Below are 24,204 nucleotides of genomic sequence, written 5' to 3'. Positions count from 1 at the left end.
GCAGATAGTGCTATATTTACCCTGTACAGATCTTCTGAATATAGTGTAAAACAGAGTTCCTGTGTCTGTTTTCTCACAATGGCACTGAAATCAAAGCAGAACACCTGCACTGACCCCAGGTCAGTGGGTAATTCTTCAAGAATGCTTCATTCGCAGTAATTAGTTGGAAAAATACTTTGCAATCAGTTGATTGCTTGAACACAGAACTTAATTAGTCTACATTTTTCTACACTGTGTGTTGTTGCCAGACCTTATTACAGTCCTGAAGCTACATTTTTATGTTTTGTTGCCCCCTATTGGACAACTTCTGCAGTACAGTGCTCAGGAGAAGATGCAACAAGGATTCAAGGACAGTTGATGATAAACTTTTCCTTAAACTTGAGCAAGTACTTTTTTGCTGTGACTGAGATTTTTGAGTAAATGTATGTACACTAGCTGGTGCTAGTTCGATTAGTGTGCATTACAGTGGAGGGAGTGTAATGCTTTTTTTTCAATCATTCATACTCCAGCCCATCTCAGCTGCTCTCAAAACCCATCATTTAGAACCCATGTTGTATAGAGGGTACTTCACCCCACTCTTCTTAGCCCTGATCTAAGACTAAATCAAATTTTAAATGTGATGGGTCAAACACGTTATGAAGTCTTCTTTCAGGGTTTATCAAGATCTGTGAAACACACCCCAGGAAACACATGAACTGACAAAGTACCAACATTATTATACAGTTCTACATCTACTTCTACATTTAGGCTTTCCACAACAGCTGCCTAAGGAAGACCTGCAGAATCTATTGGCCTAACAAAATCTCCAACAAAGAGCTCTACTAAAATCAAAATGCCTTTGTGTTATGCAGAGATCAAATGCCATCGCCTAAGAGACTCTGTATGGTTTTTTTGCTCGTGTTGCGTACCTCACGTCTAAGTCACTTTGGATAAAATTGTTTGCCAAATGAATAAATGTTAATGTAAGTGTAAAATGTAAGATGGCTTGGTCATGTTCTTAGGTTGCAGCCAAATCGCATACCCAAGGTTGCTTGGTGAGGATGCCCCATACCACTTGACGGAGGACCATTGAGCAGGAACTGAAAGAAGTGAATCTGTTGTATGGAGATGCCCAAAGAGCTGCAAAAGACAATCAGAGGTGGAAGAGAATTGTGGATGCCGTATGCTCTACAAACAGCAAAGAGAATGAACGAATGAATGGCTACATCTACAAGATGTTGTCAGTGCACATAAAACCACAAAGCCCTCACTTCATCGAACAGGACCTCCATCTCTCACTGATTGTTCCAGTCACATGAGTTACTGTGGCCAGAGCAACTACCCATAGTTCACTGCTCTCAGTGACCCAGTGACTGAGGTCCAAAGTCCCCCCCCCAAACGCACATTTCATGAAGGTGCTAAATGTGAAAAGGCCATGCACTGCTGTAGGGGGGCTGAAACTAAATGACATTTTGAAAGTTTGCCTGCGACGACCATGAAGCCGATCTCACGGCTTGAGTCCTTTCTACCTGGTTGCATCTGCTGTGATAGAATTACCTTTGCGTACTTCAGATAAAATCATTTTAGTTTTAATAATAAAAAACAACTGGATTTAATTTTAAACCAAACTCTAAACACTCTGTCATAATCAAAACGGTTTAATAATTATATATAATTAACAAGATGTCCTGGACATTTAGTAAGACAATTCATAATAAACCCGCAACCTTTACGTTAAGAGCCTAGAGCCTGGCTGCGTGAAAGTAAGGGCTGTTAATACTTATTTTTGAACATCATTTTTATAAACAGCAAATTTCCTATCAGTTGTTATTACTGAATTAACTTCTTAGGCAAGAACAAGTGATCCTGCCAATACAAGTTAATCTTGCAGGGTAAAACCCTGGCTGTAATTAGTCTGACAGATTTTAAGAATCAGCGTCTGTCGCCGAATTTATTGCTCAAACACCATTGGTTGTCTGTCTGTCACATGGTGCAAAACCACGAGCAACACACATCAGCGTGCACACGTACTGAGCGCATGCGCGTGTCGAGGGACGCCGCAGCCTTTGCCAAGGCAACGCAACGCGCTTGTAACTGTAACCGCGGCTTGCACAAACTGACTTTGCTTGTAACAACAACAAGTTGGAAGCATCAATGCAACAGACATCCCCGCTGCTACCGAACTGAAAATGCCGGTCAAGTTTAAGGTAAGCATTTAAAATCATACTCGCTAGTAATTCATGCAAAAGCCGTGTACAGTATCGGAGCTCAAGTGTGTTTTGAATGCGACGCACATGCTACGTCATCACCCTCCTTTTCCCGATGTGCACAGAAAAGGTTTCGATTTAACCGAGATAGTTATGGCTGCGGGTGCAGATTGCTTCACTGCAGATTAACGTGTGATTTCAGGGGGACATGACCTGCGTATAACAAAAATCGTCTGTACAGTAGTTAAACAGTAAGTGGCATCGTTTCAAGGAACTAGAATCTTGCGGAATACTTATTGTGACTTATCGAGCATGCCACCGAACCTGTCAGCTAGCTTGATGTGCAAACATTTTTTTTGAAGAAAACAAGATTGAAAACCAGAAAAATTGGCTGCGTTCATGGATCACATCGTTTAATTTGTGTTACTGCATGACATTGACAATCAGCAAGGACAATGCGGCATTAGCATAGCTAATCTAGTTATTAACTAGCTAGATAGATTAGTGGCAGAGAATTCTCGTGTGCAATACATAGCAGCCTAGCTCCGACACGAGATACAGAATAAATTAGTCACAGTGCTTGTGCGTGCATTAATATTTTCGAGAAAAAAAAAGTAACGCAAATGAGTTGCAAAGCATTTGAATTCCTACCATACCATGTTGCCGTATGTGGCATTTTTGGTAGTGTAGCCTAACAATGCATGCCCAAATGCGGATGATTCTTGTTTGTGCACCGCGCAGGGCATCAGCGAGTACAAGAAGAAGTTCAGGAAGCGAAATTCGCGGTCCGGGCGCACATCCCCTCACCTCCGGATGCGCGAGGCGGGGCTTCGGTCTGACCAATTGGGTAAGGTTATAAGACCCCCCTGTCTGCCTTAGCTTTTTGTTCCAGTTGCACTACCTTTTAAATGTATGGCATAATCCCACCAGTGAAATCCGAAGGCCAGAGAGACATAGAGGGGGCATACTTAGACAAATTTTCCCTCTGTGTATGTTGAATGCCTGTACAATCTGTAGTGCAAGACAACATTCAAATAATCTTTATAAGCGCCTTTAACAATTGAATTTGGTCACGGCACCTGTTGAATACATGGAGTTTATCCAGTAAAATTTCCTGCATTAGTCTGCTGTCATCAGATAGCCGGTCCAACAGTGGAGATTAATCTTAATCCTGGTGTCTCTGTCTGTCATCGGGTATTAAGCACATGAAACAGATTTTAAACCTTAAGGGCAAGGGAAGAGGCCACAAACAAAAAGGACATGTATTCTATGAATGCCTTAAGTTTGAATGTAGAGACCTTTTGTGTGAAAAAGCTGAGCGCTATAACACAGTGGTGCCTTTCTTACCCCTGTGGCTGCTGTGCTTCTTGCCTGTCTTGTTACAGTCATTTTGCAGTATGACCCTTCAGAGTGGCTCACCTGCGCTTTGCCTGATAGATCCCATGCTGTTACGTCATGTCCTCAGGCATCACCAGAGAGCCCCAGTTCCTCTCGAAGAAGAGGGTCCCCTCTCGCGAACCCGAGGTCAGCAAGTCCTTCCAGTGGGAGTGGCCGGCTGCGTCGCTGAGGGGACCCGACTCCTCCAGAGGGGGCGTGCCTCTGGCAGCAGCAGCGCCCCCTGTGGTGGGAGCAGGTAGCGCAGAGGGGCCCGAAACCCCTGCAGCTCCCAGGCGCTCCCGGCCGCTCGAGGCTCTGCCTGCGGAGAACGGAGCGCACGCCTCTCCACCCGAACCCCGCAGTCCTCCTGTGGAGGACAAGCCTGAACCTGCTCTGAATGGAGTGAGTGTGACACGACATTATTATTTAGCAGACGCTCTTACCCAGAGCGACTTACATAGGTTACAGCTCTTTACAGTGTTATCCTTTTATGCAGCTGGAAATTTACTGAGGCAATTGTGGGTTAAGTACCTTGCCCAAGGGTACAGCAGTAGTGTCCCAGCTGGGGTAACCTTTCAGTTACGAGTCCTGCTCCTTAACCACTATGCTACACTGCAGAGACGTTACATTATATTACATGCAAAAAATACAGTTATGAAGTAAGTTACCAATGTGTACATTGTTAACTCATGCGTACATTGTTAACTCCCAGCCTGGATGGTGGTTTTTATCAGTGACTCTGACACGTTGAATCAGGTCGACCATGTGCTGAAGAGGAAGGCGGGGCTGAAGTCTGCTGGGCGGAGCAGAGGGCTCCACGCCTCAGAGTATCAGAGACAGTTCCTGTGGAAAACCCCTGCTAACACCTCCCCCCTCCTGGCTGCAGGACAGGTACCTATAACACCTCTATAACACTCCTGTGATATTCTTATAAGAATCCTGTAGCACCTCTATAAAATATGAATAACATTCTTATAACATCCACACAGTATCCTTATAACAACCACCTAACACAGCGATATAATAGCCCTATGGTACTACATTATACTATAACATCTGTTTATTATCCCTGTTTTATTTAACACTGTCATGGAGCCAACTCTCTGCAAAGCTCCTGTTCTGGATTTTCTTATTCTTACGTAGTCCTCAATCACTACACTACATTACATCATTGTCATTTAGCAGACACTATTATCCAGAGTGACATACATCAGTTACAGTTTTACATGTTACTTATTCATAGAGCTGGATATTTTAGGCAACACTGAGTTAAGTATCTTGCCCAAGGGTACAGCAGCAGTGCCCCCAGCACGGTATTGAACCAGCAACCTTTCGGTTACAAGCCCTGCTCCTTACCACTAAACCAAACTGCCATCCACTAGCTTTACTAATGCATCTTTTTGGATGATTTGGTCATTATCAATGCTCTTGAGAAGGCTGATGTGCAGAAACAGTGTTGGAATGCAGTTCCAGAGGCCCAGAGTTTCAGAAAAATGCCTGTTTAATAATGTAATCAAGAGAAGTCTTATTAAGGCCATTATTTGATTTTTGTTGTCATCCATGTCATATTTCATCTATCGAGCATCTAAACCAAAGTTTTATTGGATTACTTTGTTCACGCTCAAACAGATAACTGGCAGAATTATGTGAAAGGTGGTGTAACCAGAAGATGGCAGTAGGGAGTCATGGGAGAATTGAGGTTACGCATAATGATGTTTTCTGCTCTTGTCTGACACGAATGCCTAACTGCCAAATGCACTCTCAGGTTTGTGAAATTTAAAGCCATTATTCTGTTTGCCAAAGATTAACCAATAAATTACATGATTATCATAATAATCACACTCATTACATTATTGGCATTTAGCAGACACTCTTATCTGGAGTGACACTGTACATAGGTTACAATTTTACATGTTACTTATTTATAGAGCTGGATATTTACTGAGGCAATTGTAGGTTAAGTACCTTGCCCAAGGGTACAACAGCAGTGCCCCAGCAGGAAATCGAACTGGCAACATTTCCGTTATGAGCCCTGCTCCTTACCAGTACTTTACACAGCCGGCCCCCTGTCATCACAATGAGAGATGTCGGCTTAATGGAAAACCAGGAAAACCCCCAGCGAGCTGCAGGATTGGGAGCCACTGACCTCTGTAACAGTGAGGGTGATAAACTCCATCAGCACAGGCAGTGATGGGTGAGGTGCTGTCCTTCCTGTCAGATGGTGTACGGCAGCAGCCCGGTGATCCCGCCCTTCAGGGCGAACCCCGTGGCCCTGGAGAGCGAGTACAAGCGGAGCTTCAAGGCGTCGCCACCCCCCAGGGGCCCACGACTGCGCCGGGACGTGGAGCAGAGGGAGGAGGCGCTGTTCCAGCTGGAGGAGGTCTCCCCAGAGAGGAGCTCAAAGGTAATTCGCCTCCCCTCCTCCTCCCTGCCTCCTCTCCGCCCCGGTGATGTCAGACCAAGCGTTTGGGACACCAGCAGTGAGAATGTACGACAGCTTCATGTACTGTACAAGCATTTACTTTTGGAGTAAGGAGTATTTAAAGAAACATGAAAATGGGCAAAAATTATTCTAAGATGTTGGGTAAATGCAACATCCAGGTATCATAATGATATTACAGTTTTAACTGATTTGACATGTGACCTCAGACAAACCCTACTGTGAAGAACTGAATCTGTGCTACATGTGTTGGTTAATCACCCATCCCCTTTACGATCATTTTCTTGAAACTGAGTGGAGGGGGATTTCTAGAATTACTACATGAGAAATTAGCTCCACTTTTGCCATGACATGCCCTGACATGACTGCATACAAACCTCATTGATCAGATAAAACCCTGCATGAAAGGCGGTTTGACTCAAACACAACCGCCATTTCTCAGATAAAGGGGGATTATCAGCAGAATGATGGTTGTGTTCATCCACCACTGATTGACTTAATATGTTGTGGGGCATTGATAGTCCAAATGTAGTGATTTGAAGTGATTATTTGACTGGGGCAACAGTGTTTGCTCAGCGTTAAAAAGGTAAAAAATGTAATGTAATGACCTGGGCATGAACGCTGAGCTTCTGTTTAACCTGGATTATTGTATAGTGTCTCCGGCGACTTTCTGTTTGCGCTGTCAGATGCATACTTATCTCAGCGGCATCTCTCTTGCGTCCTGATCTTAATCTGTCTGGCGCACAGCTGTAACTGTGGCCACACTCCTGTAAATGTGAGAGGGTGAGCGAAACCACTTTCTAAAAGGCACAAGTCAGTTTAAAATAGACTGACCGGAGAAAGGTACAGAGAAGGGGGGGGTTTTCAGCAGATTGCAAAAGTCTGCGTTTGCTTTCACTGGTCGTATATTCCAGCTCTACCTGGCGGAGATGTGGAGTGCTTCGCCAATGATTCACAGGGTCTTTGTTGCAGAGTAAGAAAAAGAAGAAGAAGAAGCAGCAGTTACCCAGCAAGCGCAGCCCCCAGAACAACGCTCTTCAGTATGACTGGGAGAACCAGCAGCAGGAAGTGAGGTCACAAAGCCCACAAGAGCCCCTCCCCTCCCATGCAGCATATAGGTGAGCTGCTGAACTCATGGAAGGGGGGTGCTAATGTACATTATCAGTTACTTTCATTTTGTAACCTCCTACTTTCTCATTTGTTGAAAAAAAATGTCAATTTTTGTCAATTGTCAGTTGTCAGGGCGATGTCAAATTGAACGCTTAGGCTAAACCATGCCTCTGTATTTTAACATAAGGGTGGTTTTGTCTAACATAAGTCTACTGAGTGTTACTGAACCTGCTGAATGGCAGATTTGGCTTGTCCTCCTGTTGGAGAAATTCCCAAAGCTTCCTTGTGTGTCCCCCCAGGAAGGTGAAGTCAGAATACAGCTCCAACTTCCGCTCCCCATTACTGTTCAGGTATAAAGAGGGAGCGTGGGTCAAATCCTCTACAGCAGGAGAAGAGGTACGTCAGGACCCCAATGTTTCCACTTCAGGAGAAAGACACACTCACATTACCTACCATTTAAAAGTATTGTGCTCGAACAGTGTTTCTCAGTCCTCCTCCTGGAGCCCCCCTGTCCTGAATATCTTCTATCTATCCTTGCTCCAAACATGCTCTTGATTAAATCAGGTGTGCTCAGCTAATCAAAAGTGCCACTGATGAGTTCAGTCAGGTAGGTAGAGCAGGGAAAGACGGAAAACGCGCGGAGCAGGGGGGCCCCAGGAGCAGGATTGAGAATCAGTGTGCTAGAAGGAACCGCAGGGGAACGTGCAGACAGGGCCGCAGTGGAGAGAGTGAGGTTGTTGTCCTAAGAGTTTGAACTAAGCAGAGGGTTTAGCTTTTCTTTGGTGCTCTCCCTTCGTAAGCTGTAACTGTAATCAAGGATTTAAAACATAAATGTGAAAAGCCTATTAAAATACAACAACTTTGCATGGCAAGGTGTTGTGTATATATCCTGCCAAGGATTCCGGTGTTTTTATGGTTGCAGTTTTCAGTTGTACGTTCAGGGCTTCAGCTACTGAGCACCTCGTGGAATAAAGACAGCTTTTGTGGAGGAGGGAGTTTGTGCTCACTAGCTGCCAACACCTCCTTAGTCTGAGCATGTGTGAAGCTTTGCAGCAATGCACTGATGTTCCTCTGGTTGTAGCAAGTGAGGGATTTGTGGGTTGAAGTGCATTGTTATTAAACAGAGAGATTTACACTGACTGCTCTTTAACGTTCAGTCTTTACCCTTCATCCTTGCAGGGATATGACACTGATCACAGTCACGTGTGGTATCGCGAGGTAATACGCCCTGCCCGGTATCCCTGTCTCCTGTCTTTGTGCTCCCTGCAAAGATAACAGCTTGCTCTCACCCAGGAGCCCATTCAAGAGCTGTCTGGCTTTGTGTGAAGTAACGGACACCATAACATTAATAGATTGTATGTTGTTTTGCATATTAATTTGCTTTTCTGCAGCCTCCTTAGCAACATGCTGCTTATTATCTAGGGTCTACTGAGATGAGGTGAATCATTAATTTATTGAAATAGGCACATCTTGTCATTGTTACATGCTTGTACCCGGCAACATTCCATGATGGAGGCTGTTACGGTCTTTGTGATATAAAAGTGCATACCAGTTTTTGTGACATCAACTTTGTGATGTCATAACAGCACATGCTACTCTTTGTGACATCAGCTTGGTGATGCCATTAGGCACACCACCTTTGGTTTCTTTGCAGTGCTTCTTTTCCATTTTGCCCATCACATTGGTCCTTGTGCCAGTTCAGATCCAATAAAAGGTGTGCTAGTGGGGTGTAGGGGTGTGTCAACCCCACTTGTATTACCATAGCTCTTGTGCCAGCTTTTTCTAATTCATATCAGAAATTGGTTGCCAAGAATGTATTGGACAAATCAGAATGGTTGCATATTAATAAGGACAGGTCTGTAATACAAATATTAACTGTAAGAAGCAGGTATTCAGACTCTGTTACCTCTGTTGTTTCCCTGTAATTAATTATGACAACTTTGCAGAAAGTTGTATGTCAATATGCTGAATCTAGTCAATGCACTGTTAGCGCCGCTCAGCCCTGTGTTTCCATAGTAACGGTGTTCTACAGAATCCCACTGAGGCTTGTCGCCTTTTTCTCTCATATGGTGGTGATACTGGACTCTTCCATCTGTTCTTCCTGGTGTGTCCAATAGGGGGCAGTACATGGAACAGTGCCGGTAGCTGCAACACAGAATGAATTTTTGCAGCCCACACAGTTGCTCTGATTCTGCTTTGGTTGCATTCCAAAACTGCTCCCTCAGCAGCTCGGCACACGTGTCATGGCAAGTGCTCCCTCAATGAACACGGATATGAGATCTAGGTTGCCGGGTGAAAGTTTTCCATTTGAAAAATGACCTGCTTTGCAAGCTGCTGATGCTGTCTACAGTGCCTCAAAGATGATCTGCAAATGGCTGGTTTGGCGTATGATGGACGCGGTAATTAACCTGTAAGGGAGAGTTTTACAGCTAACCTCGCCACTGTTGGTGGCCCAGCAGTGAGTCCCCCCCCCCTGCCCTGACAGCACTGTGTCCGTGTGTCCAGGTGAAGGAGCTGAGGGAGAAGGCTGAAGCCTACCGGAGGAGGGCGTGGGGGACCCATTTCTCCCGGGACCATCTGAACCAGATCCTGTCTGAGCAGAACCGGCTGTGGGAGGCCTCCACCCCCACCTCGGCAACAGTAACTGAGCGTAGCACTGGCAGCAGCACCATCCAGGCCTTGGATCTTGCCAGGTGTGTGTGAGAGAGAGAGAGAGAGAGAGAGAGAGTGAGTGAGCGAGCTGTAGCTGCAGTGCAGTCCTCCATCCACAGGGGGCGCATTCTCAGCAACTGAAAGTTCTTACTTCTTCCGTGGCTCTTCATTGGCATAGAAGAATAGCCCTCCTACTACACAGTGCTCAGAGCCAGTTCAAGCTTTAGGCAGCTTTTAAGGCTGTAGACTAACAGCAATAATATCCACAATATGGATATAGTAATGTAAAAGTGATTAAAAAATATGAAATATTACATATGAAAAATACCAGCACCTGGTGGTAGCTGTACATAAGCAAATGGCTGCATTGGACTTGCTCTCAGTGCTATGTGATAGAGGCCTTATTTCACATCCTCTAGAACCCACATCCAGCTCACCAGAGCCATGTCATGTGAAGTAGTGTAGGCACAAAGACTGACTGCCTGAAAACAATACAAGATATAAGATTTTAACTTCGAAGTTAAACTAGCTCAGCAATAACTTCACATACAAGTTTCATACCATACCTCACGTGAGATGTGGCCAGCTGGCTGGATAGTTTGCTATCATACATCTTCCTAAATAAAATATGTGTGCTAATATTACAAAAAGAAATATTTTGTACATGATGTCATGTACAAGACATGAAGGATTCTTGGATCTTCTGAATCCAAACAAAATTTGAATACAATAGACCTTTTAAACCTTTTTAACATTTGGTGTGGTGTGGTTAACATGCGGTGCTGTTAGGTTTGGTATAGTACTACGTCTTGGGCTGCAATTTCTGTGAGGGCTTGGACTTTAACCAGGATGCAGTGAAATCTTACTAGGGCCATGGCATAACTGTGAAGTAAAGCCCATGCCTGTTTCCCTCTGTTCTGCTCCTGTGGTGGGTGTCTCCAGGGGGGAGAGTGCGAAGGCCAGCACCAGGGATGGGGCCTCCCTCTCGGCCAGCCAGAGGAGCTCCATGGAGGCCGCGGAAGAGGCGGGGTTCCACAACGCCCCCACCCTCCCGGTGCAGAGGAAGCTGGCCTGGGAGGAGGCGCGGTCGAGGGCGGGCTCGCAGAAGGAGGAGCCTCACGCCAGGAAGTCACGGGAGGAAGAGGAGGAGGAGGAGGAGAGTGATGAGTACGAATGTGGCGATTTTTCTAGGACGCCATTCTTCCATTCCGTCTATTACTGAGATCAACCCCCCTCCTTCCTCCCCTCCTTCGTCCCCCGCCTTCTCATCAGAAGCTGTTTGCTTCATAAGCACAAAATGAGTCCAGCGGCAATGAGTTCATATTGCAACTCTGTGATGTAGCTTTTAAAGATCCACTCTACCTCAACCTATCGATTTATGTTCATGTATCTCAGAGGAAACTTCTTTAGTAAAGCCCAGTGGATTTGGAGGCTGTAGTTTTACTGTCCACTGGACAAACACGGGTTCTGCTCGGTTTCAGGGTGCCAGCAGTAGATGAACAGTACCTGTCAACCGCATCAGGATCTCACAGCACCAGAGAGGGGGGCAGGCTGCCCACCCCAAAAATGAAGACCATCCCCACCATCCAGAGGACCCACCACGACCTCACTACCCCGGTAACCGGTAAAGAGGCCCCCCCCCCCACCCACACATGTAAGCACACGCACATACGTGTACAAACATGCTATCCAGAGGACCCACCATGACCTCACTACCCCGGTAAGCGGAAAATACCCCCCCACACGCGCGCGCGCGCGCGCACACACACACACACACACACACACACACACACACACACACACACACACACACACACACACACACACACACACACCCACGCCTCAGGAAGTTGTGTCATCCACTGACGGCTGTAGCAATGTGCAGTGGTTAAAAGATGCGTCTCAGCGAAAGCATAGCTCTCTGCGTGCCTCCCTGTGTCACTGTAGAATGTTTTCGGTATGACCCAAAAACACTTTATAGCTGGAAACCGTGACTGAAGCAAGCGCCCTCAATCAATGTCTGATATACAGCCCACGCTGGCCGCAGATAAAAAGAGTTTATTTTAAGGTGACTGTAAATCTCACTTTCTCTTTCTTTTTTCTCATTTTCTCCGTATGCTACACCACATCTCCTCGTATCTTTAATACAGACTGTCCGCAAGGATGGCCACTTCTTATTGCCACACATAAAGAGTGGCGTTGCCATTTTTGTGCTCATGAATAGCCTTCATGGTAGACTGTGAGGCATTGGTATTAAACTCACTGTTGATCATCAACACAGAATCACTCATCACAATCACAACCTATGTAGTGTTGTGTCTGCAATTTACAAAGCTAGCCCTGTAAAGAAAAGAAAGTACCTGCTGGCTAATGTCAAACCAGAGCCCTGGTTACTGTACCAGGAAAAGCTTATGTATACATTCAATGTAGGGATGCGAGTAAATTGATTTAAAATGGCCAATTTCAAATGCCATTTCAAATCCCAAACGAGACTGGCACATCATCATCTACAATAAACATGATTCACAAAATGTACAGCATAGCTATGATTTTCCTCTCAGCTATTAATGAGTAATGATAGTAGGCGAGTTGACCAAAGCCTTATTTAAAAGCGGAAAACAAAATAATAAAGCTAGCTCATGACATCTTGTGATAAATATGTCTGCCCTGAATCTGTGGCTGACATGGCGTTCCGCCTCAGATGCACAATGTGACTGCGAAAGCATCCTTCCATTGAGATGGTAACGCTCAAGGTATTAATAATTTCTCATAATCTCATAATTTATGGATTAGTCTATTCTTGTGACTGGCTAAATATTTAACCAAAAGATGCAGTTTAAAATGAAGTCCTTTGCCAGCTGTCAGTGTTTGAAACTTCAGTGCGATGCCACAGCTGTCAGAAAAACAAGGAGATATCTGATGATCTGAAGTTAATGTGTCAATCAAGGCAGATCATCTTGCATGGGTGTAAGTAAAAAGGGGTCTTAGGACAAACTTTAAGTTCGTTTGAAAAAGCCTAGAATGGTAGTACCTGCACGCGTTAGAATACTCAGATTTGGAATGTTCTATCTGTGTTAAATTGTAAATATCTCAAAAAATATTTTAGTTATCAACACAAAAAGTACAAGCAATGCAGTCCCATTCAGATTACAATTATAGCATAATTTCAGTGGGTGAAACCTCTAATTTAGTCTTTAAACTATATATTTATTTTTGTAATCACTGTTGTCGATACAACAGCCCACAGATTAACTAGATTAACCGGTTATTGGACCTGTCTTTCACATTGCTAATTCAATGGACAATCGGTATCTGAACCCGCACTTTGAACTGTATGTAACCTGGAAGTAGGGGGTAGAGTTCTAGATTTCATGTTTCTCCCATTTTGATTGGCTTTTGTGTTGTTTAACCACTAGGGGGTGCTATTCTGGTCTCCCCACCAAAGTTGAAGGACCTCCATCAGGGGCTGAGGAGGAGTGAGCCGCCCCTGGGCAAACCCCACTCGCCCTACAAGCATCTGTCTTCTCCCTCGCCCGACCGGGTCATCAATAAGGTTTGTCCCGCACAACCCTAGCGCCCTGCTCTGATGCATCTTACTTTAGTTACGTTTTTAGGATCTTTCTGAGAGATTTACATTTACATTTACAGTTATTCATTTCACGTATGCTTTTATCCAAAGCAACTTACAAGTGAGGTACAATACAACACAAATGAAAAACCATACAGAGTCAATGCCCCCAAATACATCCCCATACAGAGATGTATTTGAAAAATACAAAAGGGAAATAACAAAGAAAATCTCTTAGATAATGATGTACCACCGAGGCAACACTTTGAAAGTAAACAACTCATGACGGAATGTTATTATTTTTCTAAAATAATTTTCCACAGTTTTTACGCAAGGCTGGTCCTATTGATTATTTGTCTGTTTATCTAATAGAACAGCTTATTGCAAAAGTATTTCTGCTCATACAACGTTATTTAAAATGAACCCAAAGAAGAGAAGTGGATGATGCCGTTATACAAATACACAGTTTAACCTGAGGCCTGGTGAAATGAGACAAAACTCTCAAATAAGGCCGTAATTTCCTTATAAACACGTCTATTGTTACGTATCTATGGAGGACGTTAACTTGTGTGTGTGACAGATTGTGCCTCTTGGGTCTTTTGTAATGGCATGCGATGCCATGCAGGTCTGTTAGTCATCTGTGCCACAGCATGATGTGGTTTCTAATAACGCAGTGGGTGAATATGTGTCATGGTATTGTGTGCTTTACAGAGCGGAGGCAGCATGTGCTTTTTTCGCATGGCGCTGTGGTTGGTTTCGTGTTAAGGATGGTGTGTTTTCTGTCCGTTGCCTGTTGCGGTTGGGATGAGTGGTCGCTGTTGTGGTGTTGCTGAGTGAAACGGGTGCTGTGTGTTTGCCAGCTGGCGGAGAGCAGCCCGCCCCGGTCCTCTCCGGCGGCGGGAATGACCACGGTCGACCCCATCCCCCTGCGAGGAGACGCCTGGCCCACGCAGGCTCTCCCGGACGACCCCCCCACGCTGCGCGCCTCCAGGTCATCCCGCAAACTTAGTCCCGGTGCCGCGCCTCCCCCCGTCCCGGTCCTGACCAACCGCATCCACGGGACTCTGAGGGACCCAGAGTTCCAGCACAATGGTAGGGGCCACGGACGGTGTACCACGGTGCAGCTCTGCCCACCTGGCCAATGCCAAGACACTTCACCTCATATCATTCAGAGCTGCAAAAAGATACGTTGAACTACTGGTATAAATTTGTTATACAGGAATGAGACCTTATTAAAGACTGGCAGTGGGGACCCAGGCCAGTATTGGCATCTGTACTGAGCAACAGCAAACCTTTGAGCTCAGCGGTAGTGAACGATGAGCACTTAAGTTGGCGTCTCAGATGATGAATCTGTAATGAAACACTCCATGCTTCCACCTCAGAGCAAACATTTCTTCGAAAACAATCTGCAGTTGTTTTAAGGAAAACCGCTGACACACCTCTCAACTCTTGCCTGATTGGTTGTGTCGGGCAGCGAGCGCACCAGCTCCGCCCACAGACCCTGGTTCTGCTGTTCCACAGAATATGGTTCTCATTCAGCCCAGAAGGAAATAGGCTGGAAAAGCACCCAGAACCAGACCTCCCAGCTGTATCAGTGGAAAAGCCCCCGATGAGAGGCATTTACGGTCCTCTCCTCAGCACAAGAGGAGTGTGGTGGGGTTTCCCCTGTAGTGGCGAGCAGGAGGTAGCAGTATTTAGGTCAGCTTTATCCGCACTCTCAGCACCCCCCGCCTCATGACCTCACCCTTGTGTGAGCATGCTACCCGTCAACCAGGAAGGATTGTCTGAAATCCATCCCCAGGGTCACGCCCCCTCATGTGCAGAGCACCGTCACCACGTCATCGCAATCTTTCAGGAATTTCCGCGTTCGGGCTGGGCTCTGTGTCCTGGTCCCACCTGGGGCTTCCAAAGCGCTTTACTGTAACTGAACCCCACACACTGAATGCACCGCAATGAAATAATGGATTTTTCTGTCTTGCGTTTGCATGAAACTAAGAAATATTGCATTGATGACTTTTAGGTGATATGTGACTTCTGACAGTTTGAGGAGACAATCATGTATGTGTATGTTAAATACTGTAAATGCTCTTTGATTGCAAAACAAGTGGTTCTCTCAGTGCTAGGCTGTTTTAGGTTATACAGCAAAACCGTCAGCCATTAAAAGCACAAGATCTGCATTTAACTATACATAACTACAAAGCCATTTTATTTGTAATTGTTGAAAGGTCTGCATTTATATTGAAGGGGAAGGGATAGATAGAAAAGATGAACACTACTGTAAACAATTTTGTTTCCTCACTAAGACAGACCCTTGAAAAATATAATTACATACCTGTGATATAGCTGTGGCAAAAATACAGAAATGTTAAAAATGAGTGGTAATAATAATTAAAATAAAAATAGAATAATAATTCTCTGGGTTGTTCCATTTGTTTTCCTCTGCAGGTAACTTGGGACTGCTAAAGCCAGCATTTGCGTTTCCTGTGAATGACTCCGATGTTTCTGACAACGGTAGAGTAACATGCAAATGTTGAAAAGTAAAAACACTCGCACAGCTTTTGACTTGTAACTGCAACTTATGTGACTTTGGATTTCAGCTCCAGTTCAGGATATTGAAATTACATATGAGGACTAGTCTTAAAGAACAGGATCCTTAAGAATGGCCCTCATACTTAACGTATGATGAGCGATGCTGGTGTTAATGATGTAACAAATATATGAAAAGGCTGGATGTTTCTACAACCAAAGCTAGGTTTATTCTAAATTCCCTCTTTCGTAAAGAATACAGGTGGAGCACAAGTTTCCAAACATTTGATCTTCAATTACTGCAATTTAAATGAAATCCTGCAGTCGTTTGTAAAGAGCAGATGGTCACTGTGAGATGGAAAATTAAGATGTGGATAATACTCCTTACCTGTAGTCGGCGCTCCTCTGGTTCCAATAATGACCTGTAAAAGAAGAATACAGAGTTCGGTAAAAAGAGTGCCCTGAGGCAGCACTAAAACTATCCGTCTCTTTGATTCATTTTTATAATTTAGTTTCTGCATTATCCCACATCATGGTCCATCAATACAGATTACAGACACAGAGCTATCATTTCAGTGGAAAAAGCTACAGAAATGCATTCAAAAGAAATAACTATTTTCGTGTTATAGATAACACAGATATTACAGTTATGACCTAAAGCGAACTAATGCTTTACTTCATTGCTTACTGTTGATTTAAAGGGAAGGTGTTGGTTTTAGCTGCCCTGGCTGTAGTAACTGACCCATGTCTCTTCTTAATGCAGATGACAGGATGTCCCAGATCTCGGCGCGGTCAGCGGCCTCCTGCTCCATGGCTTCACAGGTCTTAGAGCGGGCCCAAAAAAGGCGAAAAAACTTCTGGGGCAAGAGCTAGGGACTCAGCGGCCCACCCCCCATCCTAAGGGAGCCCCTGCTTTCATAAGGGCTAAGAACTAAGGGACCTTCCCCGTCCACAAGAGCTTAGAACTAAAGGACCCAGTCTTACATCTTCAAACTGTTGATTAAAAACACCTGACCATGTGTGTTCGCCTAGATATACATACAATGAGGATTTTTGGAAATACATATGTTTGCGTGTGGATTTTTGATATCTTGAATGGTTGTAAAATACTGTTTAAAATGGCACATGAGAGAATTGTTTTTGTAATTTATTTTTATGTACTAGGTTTTGGATTATGCAGTGGAACGTGTAACTAGAAATGACTTTTTCCACAGTGACAACAGCCTTTGTGTATTTATTGCAAGTACTAAAATGATTTACAAGTTGCATTTACTTGGCAGATACTTTTATCCAAAGTGACTTACAAGTGAAGTTGCAAATGAAAATTGAATCATGACATGCAAATAAGTATTCTTATGACTGTACATGGGATGAAATGAGACTTTTGTAAAGCAACCATTTTTGTGAAGCTTTGTAACTGGTTTTTCTATGCTTTCAATTTGAATAAATTGGTACATTCTCCCATCTATGCCTAGCTATAAATCCACCAAGAATTGTGGACATATTTGAAGAATTGAAGGCCAAATTTAAAAAGTTGATAGGTGTAACACAAATATACATGGGTTCAGTGCAGGTAATTACACATAAACTAAAGACAGATCCAGCTGTATGGTACACACCGTGGAACACAATGGTTAGCATGTCAAACAGATCCAAGTGAAAAAATGCGTGAGCAGTTCTCCAGTGGCATGCATTAGAAAAATGTGTCATGCAGTGACAAAACAAGACGCACTAAAGCAGAACTTGGAAGCTGATGCAAGCATGATGCAAGAAGAAAAAACCGATCAACATTATAAAAGCTGCAGAAATGACTAGTGCACTCCAGTCAGAGGCACACCTGTGAGAACAATGACTTTACTGTAAATTGCAACGCAGCCAATGAATGCATACCAAAAGAAATAACATCAATAACATTGAATGGGTGACAGGTGAATAGAGAACAAACAGGAAATACTTAGATTGCCAAACTGCTAACGCAGAACTAGATGAACCATCTGATGGTATACATTTCCTAAATTTATACTGCCACGTACCTCACATTCCATTATTACCTTGTCTGCATTGTATGGTTAATAGGTTATGCAGTAAATGTGAAGCTCTAACAGTGAGTAAAATGAGTGATTTGTTTATTGCAAAAGGCAGATTTACATTAAAACTGTCTGCGTTGTGACTGCAATCCTTTCTTAATCTTCAAATGCAAAGCAAACACTTTGACTTCCTCTCCACCTCATTTGTGGTTGAATTGGTGTCTGCAGTATTTTGATTTTTGGGCCAAGTTCAATAACAGTGGCATATCCAGGAAACGCAAGCCAAGTGAACTTCATGCCAAGGCAAAGAAAGCTCTACTGTATACACTATTGTTTTTGCATAATGCATTCCCTCAACGATGTACCTGTTTGCGCTGCAGTCAGGAATGTCTGTAGGATTTAACGTCAAGTAAAGGCAATCATTTTTTCAAACCTTGCTGTTTTTCATAACCTGAAGGAAGTTTGGGCATGCCCGCCTAGCATCCATGTACTGTCCTGTGACGTTCTAAAACAGAACACAGATTGGATGAATTCTATTGGTCCTGGAGGCTTCTTTGTCATGCGTAGTGATTAGAGATGGCAATATATTTTGCTGTGAGACTTGTTAAGCAACATATGACATCGCACATTTGCAAAGATCCCAGTCGACTGTTTACAAAAGCTATCAGTTTTCCTGTAATAAACGCAGGGATTTCCCTGTGCAGTGAGGAAGCTGGAAGTGGTCATTGTTTAAATAGTGTTCTCAATTGCTTCTAGGCAACTAAGGACGCAATATTACTGAGAATGCTTTATGCTGTACTTCAGATTTATTAATGATTGTTCACACGTAAAACGTTTTATTAGAACATGTCATCATGTCCCTACAATGCCGTCGAACGACGTGTTTCCATTTCCCTTGCTCGATTTTTATCACAGGAAACGCACAGGTACTGTTACTCTATGTGACATGCCGTATGCCAACAAACCTTAATGAAAACGTGGTTGGATCAGTCTGGATTCTTACTGACGCAGCAAAGCAAATATAGGCCACCAATTTGTAATGCAAATGATTGGAAACAGTGAAGCCTTAATAAACTTTAAACTCGGCTATCAAATCATCTCAAACTTTCCTTTGCAACCGATGCTAAGCAGGTTTTTTTTAATTTCACGATAATGCTGCTCAAATGACCTCGAAAGTTCAGGTGGTGGGGGTGGGTTAACCAGGTATAATTCCACAGGCGGGACTTCAAAGAAAGAGGAGACCACAAGTGACGTTATTTCACAGATCTAGGCCACTCCTGGAGAATATAAATATGTTCGCAGACACAGTGTTATGACAAAGGAGACAAGCCTCCAAGGTATGATCTCTCTCTCTCTCTCTCGGATGGAGACACTTGTTTTTACAAGACAGCATCACAACTGATGAAGCTTATTTACTGAACCCAATCTCTTCTTTTTTTTTCTGCAGGTGACTTAAGGAATTACTGTATCTACCTTTGAAGGAGACGCCATCAGCCCAGCCATGAAGTGGACAGTCCTGGTCGCTGTGATGCTGTTCTGCTGCCTCCTGCATGATACCAGCGCGGGTGTCATTAGGCAGCAGGCCAAGAGGCGGCTTGTCCGCAGCGCCCCTCTGAGGAACCCCCACACACACCAGCGCATCAAAGACCTCGCCACTGAGGTAAGCAAAGATAACGCGGACGCCGGCTTAGTGGCCACTGTGACAGCGTCTGTTGAAAGATGTACTGGGGACAGTGTAGCATAGTGGTGAGGAGCAGGGCTCATAGCCGAAAGGCTGCCGCTTCAATGCCCCTCTGGGGCACTGCCATGGTACCCTTGGGCAAGGTACCTTCCCCAGAATTGCCTCAGGAAATATGAAGCTGTATAAACGGATTACATGTAAAAATGATAACCTGTGTTAGTCTATCTGGGTAAGAGTGTCTGCTAAACGCCAGTAATGTCATGTATGGTTTTACTATAAAATAGTTCTATTATTTGATAATATAACTGTCCATGATAGTTGATTGTAGTTGAAAGCCAAGTAGTTCTCTCAGTACATTAGTTGTTACTACACTGTTTGCATATAGAGATGTTGACACAAGGTTCACATGTAAGAACTTGACTTAATAGTAATAGTTAATGTTCTGTGTTCTGTCTTTATATCGATGGAGAGGGATAGCAAAGATGAACACTGTTGAAAAATGCTGTTTTCTCAATAAATGTTGGGACTCTTGTAAAAGTGAATATGCGCCAAGAATACAGTATATGGTAGTAAAGACATTTTTAAAAAGGGAAAATAATACTGCAATATACACACTTTTACAGCATGTGATGACTTCTTAACTGATTTTTATTCGAGTTAGTTTCTTTGGACATTACGTTTACAGTTTCTGAAAGCAGTTGTGTGCTCTAATTAAGGGGAACAGACTAGTTTAGCTTCTAGCCATCATTCACCATGTGGATCTAATACTGAACTTCAGATTCGATATAACGGGTTGATTCTTCAAAATGTAGTATTCAAAAAGGTCGATATTTCAAAAAGTACGGCAGAGATGGCAAACACCATGCCAAAAAGTCAAACGCTTGGTGCTCCAGACTACTGCCCCTTGAGCATCACTCACGGAGACCTTAAGGCTTTGATTTGTACCGTTCAGCTGGATTACACATGTTCTAACGCAGTGAATCATTTCATCAGGCCCGCAATTTGGAAGATGACCCCAACACTCGCCTGATGCCCCCCACAAACCACGCAGAGAATAAAACGGTATGCAGTGAAGAATTAACTCCTGCCATTATCCGTTATTTCCTCACTTACACCACATGCTTTGGGAAAAGAATACTTTTGGTCGTTTGGTTGCTGTTACTCAAATTCTTACTATCACCCCCCCCCCCCCCCCCCCCCCTCAGAGTCTCTATGTCTGCTGTCTGCACGCCAACATCCTTGACTTCTACCTCCGGAATATACTGAACACCAACGAGACGTACACCCACTTGACCGCGGTGAGGGTCGACCTGCACAGGATCAGTAAGGACCTGAAGGCTCAGGGCTGTGTAAGTTCTGCCGCTTTCGCATGTTTCAGAGCGTGCACACAGGTCTGTACCATCAAGAATGGGCCCGGAGAAACTCTCCAGGAAGCTTTCAATGGAAATGCCACCATCAAGCAGCACCATTGCTAAAATGACGCTAATCACAATCTAAGGGTAGTGATAATTACAATCTAATTATGCCTTGGATGAAGATACAGCATATGACAGGGTTTCTGAAGATGCATAGCTCCATCTGATAATGACTGAATGCATTGTTTTCTCCTTCCTGTTTTCCTCCAGCCTATCAAGCATGTGAATGACCCCGAACACAGCAAGAAATTCAAGGAAGAATTCTTCAAGGTAATTAGCTATGCAATATTTTTCTCCAGGACATGTCTACCAGGCTTGTACTATTGGCTCCTTGGATCAATCGGAACCCTTTACTAATTCAGATCCACTGTGACTTTTTGCCTGTGTAAGATATCTTCTTTCATTTCTATCCTGCTTATAGAGGTTTTATGAAAACAACATGTTGTTTTTTGAACAAGCCTCACAGACGTTATAAAGTTTTTTCTTCATTTTTCCTTTTAGATGGGGAAGAAGGGCACGAACAAAGCCATTGGGGAGATCGATATTCTCTTCGATTACCTTGACACATTTTGCTAAAAGAGCATCCTCATGTTCCAAGAGCAGTGGTGAAGGCTTTCTACATATTTTGTACTAATTATACAAAAGAAAACGAAATGATGTAGCCTACAACTTTTTATATTTTACAAGCCCTAGGCAAAATAGTAAAAGTATATTGTGCTGATGTAGCTTTTTATTTTACATGTTCATTTGGTATTTATTAACTTATTTATTACTGACACATATTTATTTGAGCTTGTATTTTTGTAACTATTTATATTTTCATGTCATCAATACATATGGAGACAGAATATGTATCCATAATGTATTATGAATAACTCAGATGTTTACACATGTATTTATGTTTACAGCATGGATGGAAAAAACAAGGTGTTATAGAACATGTAACCACGATTGTGGTACCTTATGCGTGTTGCTTTCAAAATGTTTTTGTAACAACACTGTAAAACCAAAATCCTTTAAGAGTAAATGCATTGTAAAAGCATTGTTTCTGACGAAAGAGTGTGAGTAATGAATTTATGAAAAAATAACACTTTCAAGAGATGAGTAACTGATGTTTACGATATGACCGTTCAAGACTGAATAAAGCAGGTGAGCCACTCTGTATGGACAGAAGGAACAGATATACCAAGTGTTGTGTTTCTACAGCTTTTAGTGCAATTAGTGCAAAGTGCAAAGTTTTTTAAAATAAAGTTATTTTGAGCAGCATACTCAAATGACTGCATGTGTTTTTCTTTGTGTGTGTGTGTGTGTGTGTGTGTGTGCTTGCACTATATCAGAGACATTATTTTACGCTGGACATGGCCAAGGTATTCCTTTCAAACTTCAAACATCATTCGTCTTGAGTGTGTTTGTACTGATGCGATATGGAAAATATGATATTTCCCTTATACATGCAGCTGAGATGGGGCCATATGTGTTTATCCTGAATTGCCTGTTCTGCAGTAAGGAGTTCCTGAAGCTGGTCAAAGTAAAAGTCTCCCATATTCAGAATCCTACAACAGTGTGTGTGTGTGTGTTTTTTTTATACAGTTACAGTACGGAACTAGAAAGGAAAGTACGAGGACAAACTTTAAGCTTGAAAAACCCTAGCATAGAAGAAGCTTTGCTTGAGAGATGTCTGATCGAATAATAATAATAAGAAGAAATAGGGGGAAAAACAGTAAGTTGGCCTTTTCAAGCCAACTTCATGATTCACAAGCTACATCATTGATCAAAAGGTGCAAATATACCTCAACATGGATTACTGCTGACCATATTATCACAGATATGAATAACAGAGCTAAATAAAATAGTTATTAGTAATGACAGCACTGATAACACATACCAATAAATTTATATGAAAACATTTCATGCAGTTCTGATTTAACTGTTGAGGACCGAACCGTGTATAAACATATCGATGAATTAAAAAGCAATTAAACCTAATTTCTGAATCTAATCCAGGTTGGCTTCATACGTCTTGGTTTTAATTTACTGCACAGGAACTCAATTATCCATAAAAGCAGGTGTCATGAGAAGTAAGATGAAGCACAGTAAGAGAGAGAAACAGTGAAACGTTTCCCTCGAGAGATTGCTGATGGGATATAATCCAGGACTTTCAGGATTCCCGGATTGCAACAATGCTCCCGACACAACGTGCTGATTGTATTACCAGTCAGGACACAGTGCCTTTGTCATTAAAACGAGGCACTGCAGAGCCCAGCTAAGCAGTCCTGTCACCCAATGCACAAAGAAAGATGTGAAAGAACGGGAAATATTACGAAAAAAAACTGTCACAGAACACAAGAAAAAAAAAGTAATATTCGTTATAACCGACAGACATGTGCAATGTGTGTTAAAACTTACTGTGAAAAAACACTCAACGCTCAAGCAGAAATTTAAAGTGCAAACTCACAAATGCAACTTTGCAGATTGCATCACTCAGACTTGAAGAAAAACACAGAGGAGGTGCAGTGGGACTGTCCGAAAAACCCAACCAGGAAAAGCAGTCAGTCTCTCTGTGCCACGAGAGAAACTCCATTTAGGTACAATGCCACCTGATCTGACACACCTAAGCCAGGAGAACACTTCCTGCTGCCTTTGGAGAAAGTTTCTGGCTCGATTCCCCACTGGGTGTTGTCCAATATACAGTAACAAGAGTGAATAGGAGGTTATCAGTGGCAAGTACCTAAGAAAGGCAAAGAAAGGATGCGGGGCTTTTGGAAAAGTTACAAAACACTTATGACTTTGCATTTAAATCCTAGGCATGCAGTGAAATCATATATAAATATCCCTGTTCTGCTTCCTGTCTTCCCAACAATTTCTTCTCCCCCCCCCACCGTTTTTATATAATTCACCATCATATCATCATATTGATCATTTGATCATATTTGATAATTGACATCTCACTTTTTGCAGGCTTATGTCTCATATTGCAATTACTCTATATGACATTTTGTAAATTCCCCTGGAGAAATGTGTCCGCAAACTACATGACAAAATAAGAATGGAAATACTACTTTTGGGAAGGTCCGACACCTGAGTTATTATGATTCTCATTAGTATAATATTTCCACACTTACTTCAATTTATTTAGCAGACACCGTTATTCAATTTGACATAAGTATTCTTTGAAACAACTGCAGAGAAGAGTACAAACTTCCAGAAATTTGACCACAGCAA

At 43.1% G+C, this 24,204-nt stretch overlaps 1 protein-coding gene across 1 annotated transcript; it reads left to right on the top strand.

Annotated features, from left to right (window-relative positions):
* Positions 1-2,134: 2,134 nt before the first annotated feature.
* mdm1 (Mdm1 nuclear protein) lies at positions 2,135-16,811 on the top strand. Its single transcript, XM_036519668.1, has 14 exons — positions 2,135-2,186; positions 2,928-3,033; positions 3,652-3,965; positions 4,320-4,454; positions 5,782-5,967; positions 6,976-7,121; positions 7,413-7,509; positions 9,619-9,806; positions 10,708-10,932; positions 11,247-11,389; positions 13,182-13,318; positions 14,194-14,425; positions 15,779-15,844; positions 16,623-16,811. The coding sequence occupies exons 1-14, from the start codon at positions 2,169-2,171 to the stop codon at positions 16,730-16,732; spliced, it is 2,103 nt and encodes a 700-aa protein (XP_036375561.1). The 5' UTR covers positions 2,135-2,168; the 3' UTR covers positions 16,733-16,811.
* The last annotated feature ends 7,393 nt before the right edge of the window (positions 16,812-24,204 follow it).

This window comes from Megalops cyprinoides, chromosome 25 (genome assembly GCF_013368585.1).
Source record: "Megalops cyprinoides isolate fMegCyp1 chromosome 25, fMegCyp1.pri, whole genome shotgun sequence".
Taxonomy (NCBI): domain Eukaryota; kingdom Metazoa; phylum Chordata; class Actinopteri; order Elopiformes; family Megalopidae; genus Megalops; species Megalops cyprinoides.
Note: the sequence above shows the minus strand (reverse complement) of the source record. Positions and strands in the feature narration are given on the sequence as shown.

Bases quoted from the DNA above. Each gene is read 5' to 3' on its own strand.
- mdm1 (XM_036519668.1), top strand. The intron at 10,933-11,246 runs GTACGAATGTGG...GCTCGGTTTCAG, and splicing joins GAGGAGGAGGAGAGTGATGA to GGTGCCAGCAGTAGATGAAC. The intron at 14,426-15,778 runs GTAGGGGCCACG...TTTCCTCTGCAG, and splicing joins CCCAGAGTTCCAGCACAATG to GTAACTTGGGACTGCTAAAG.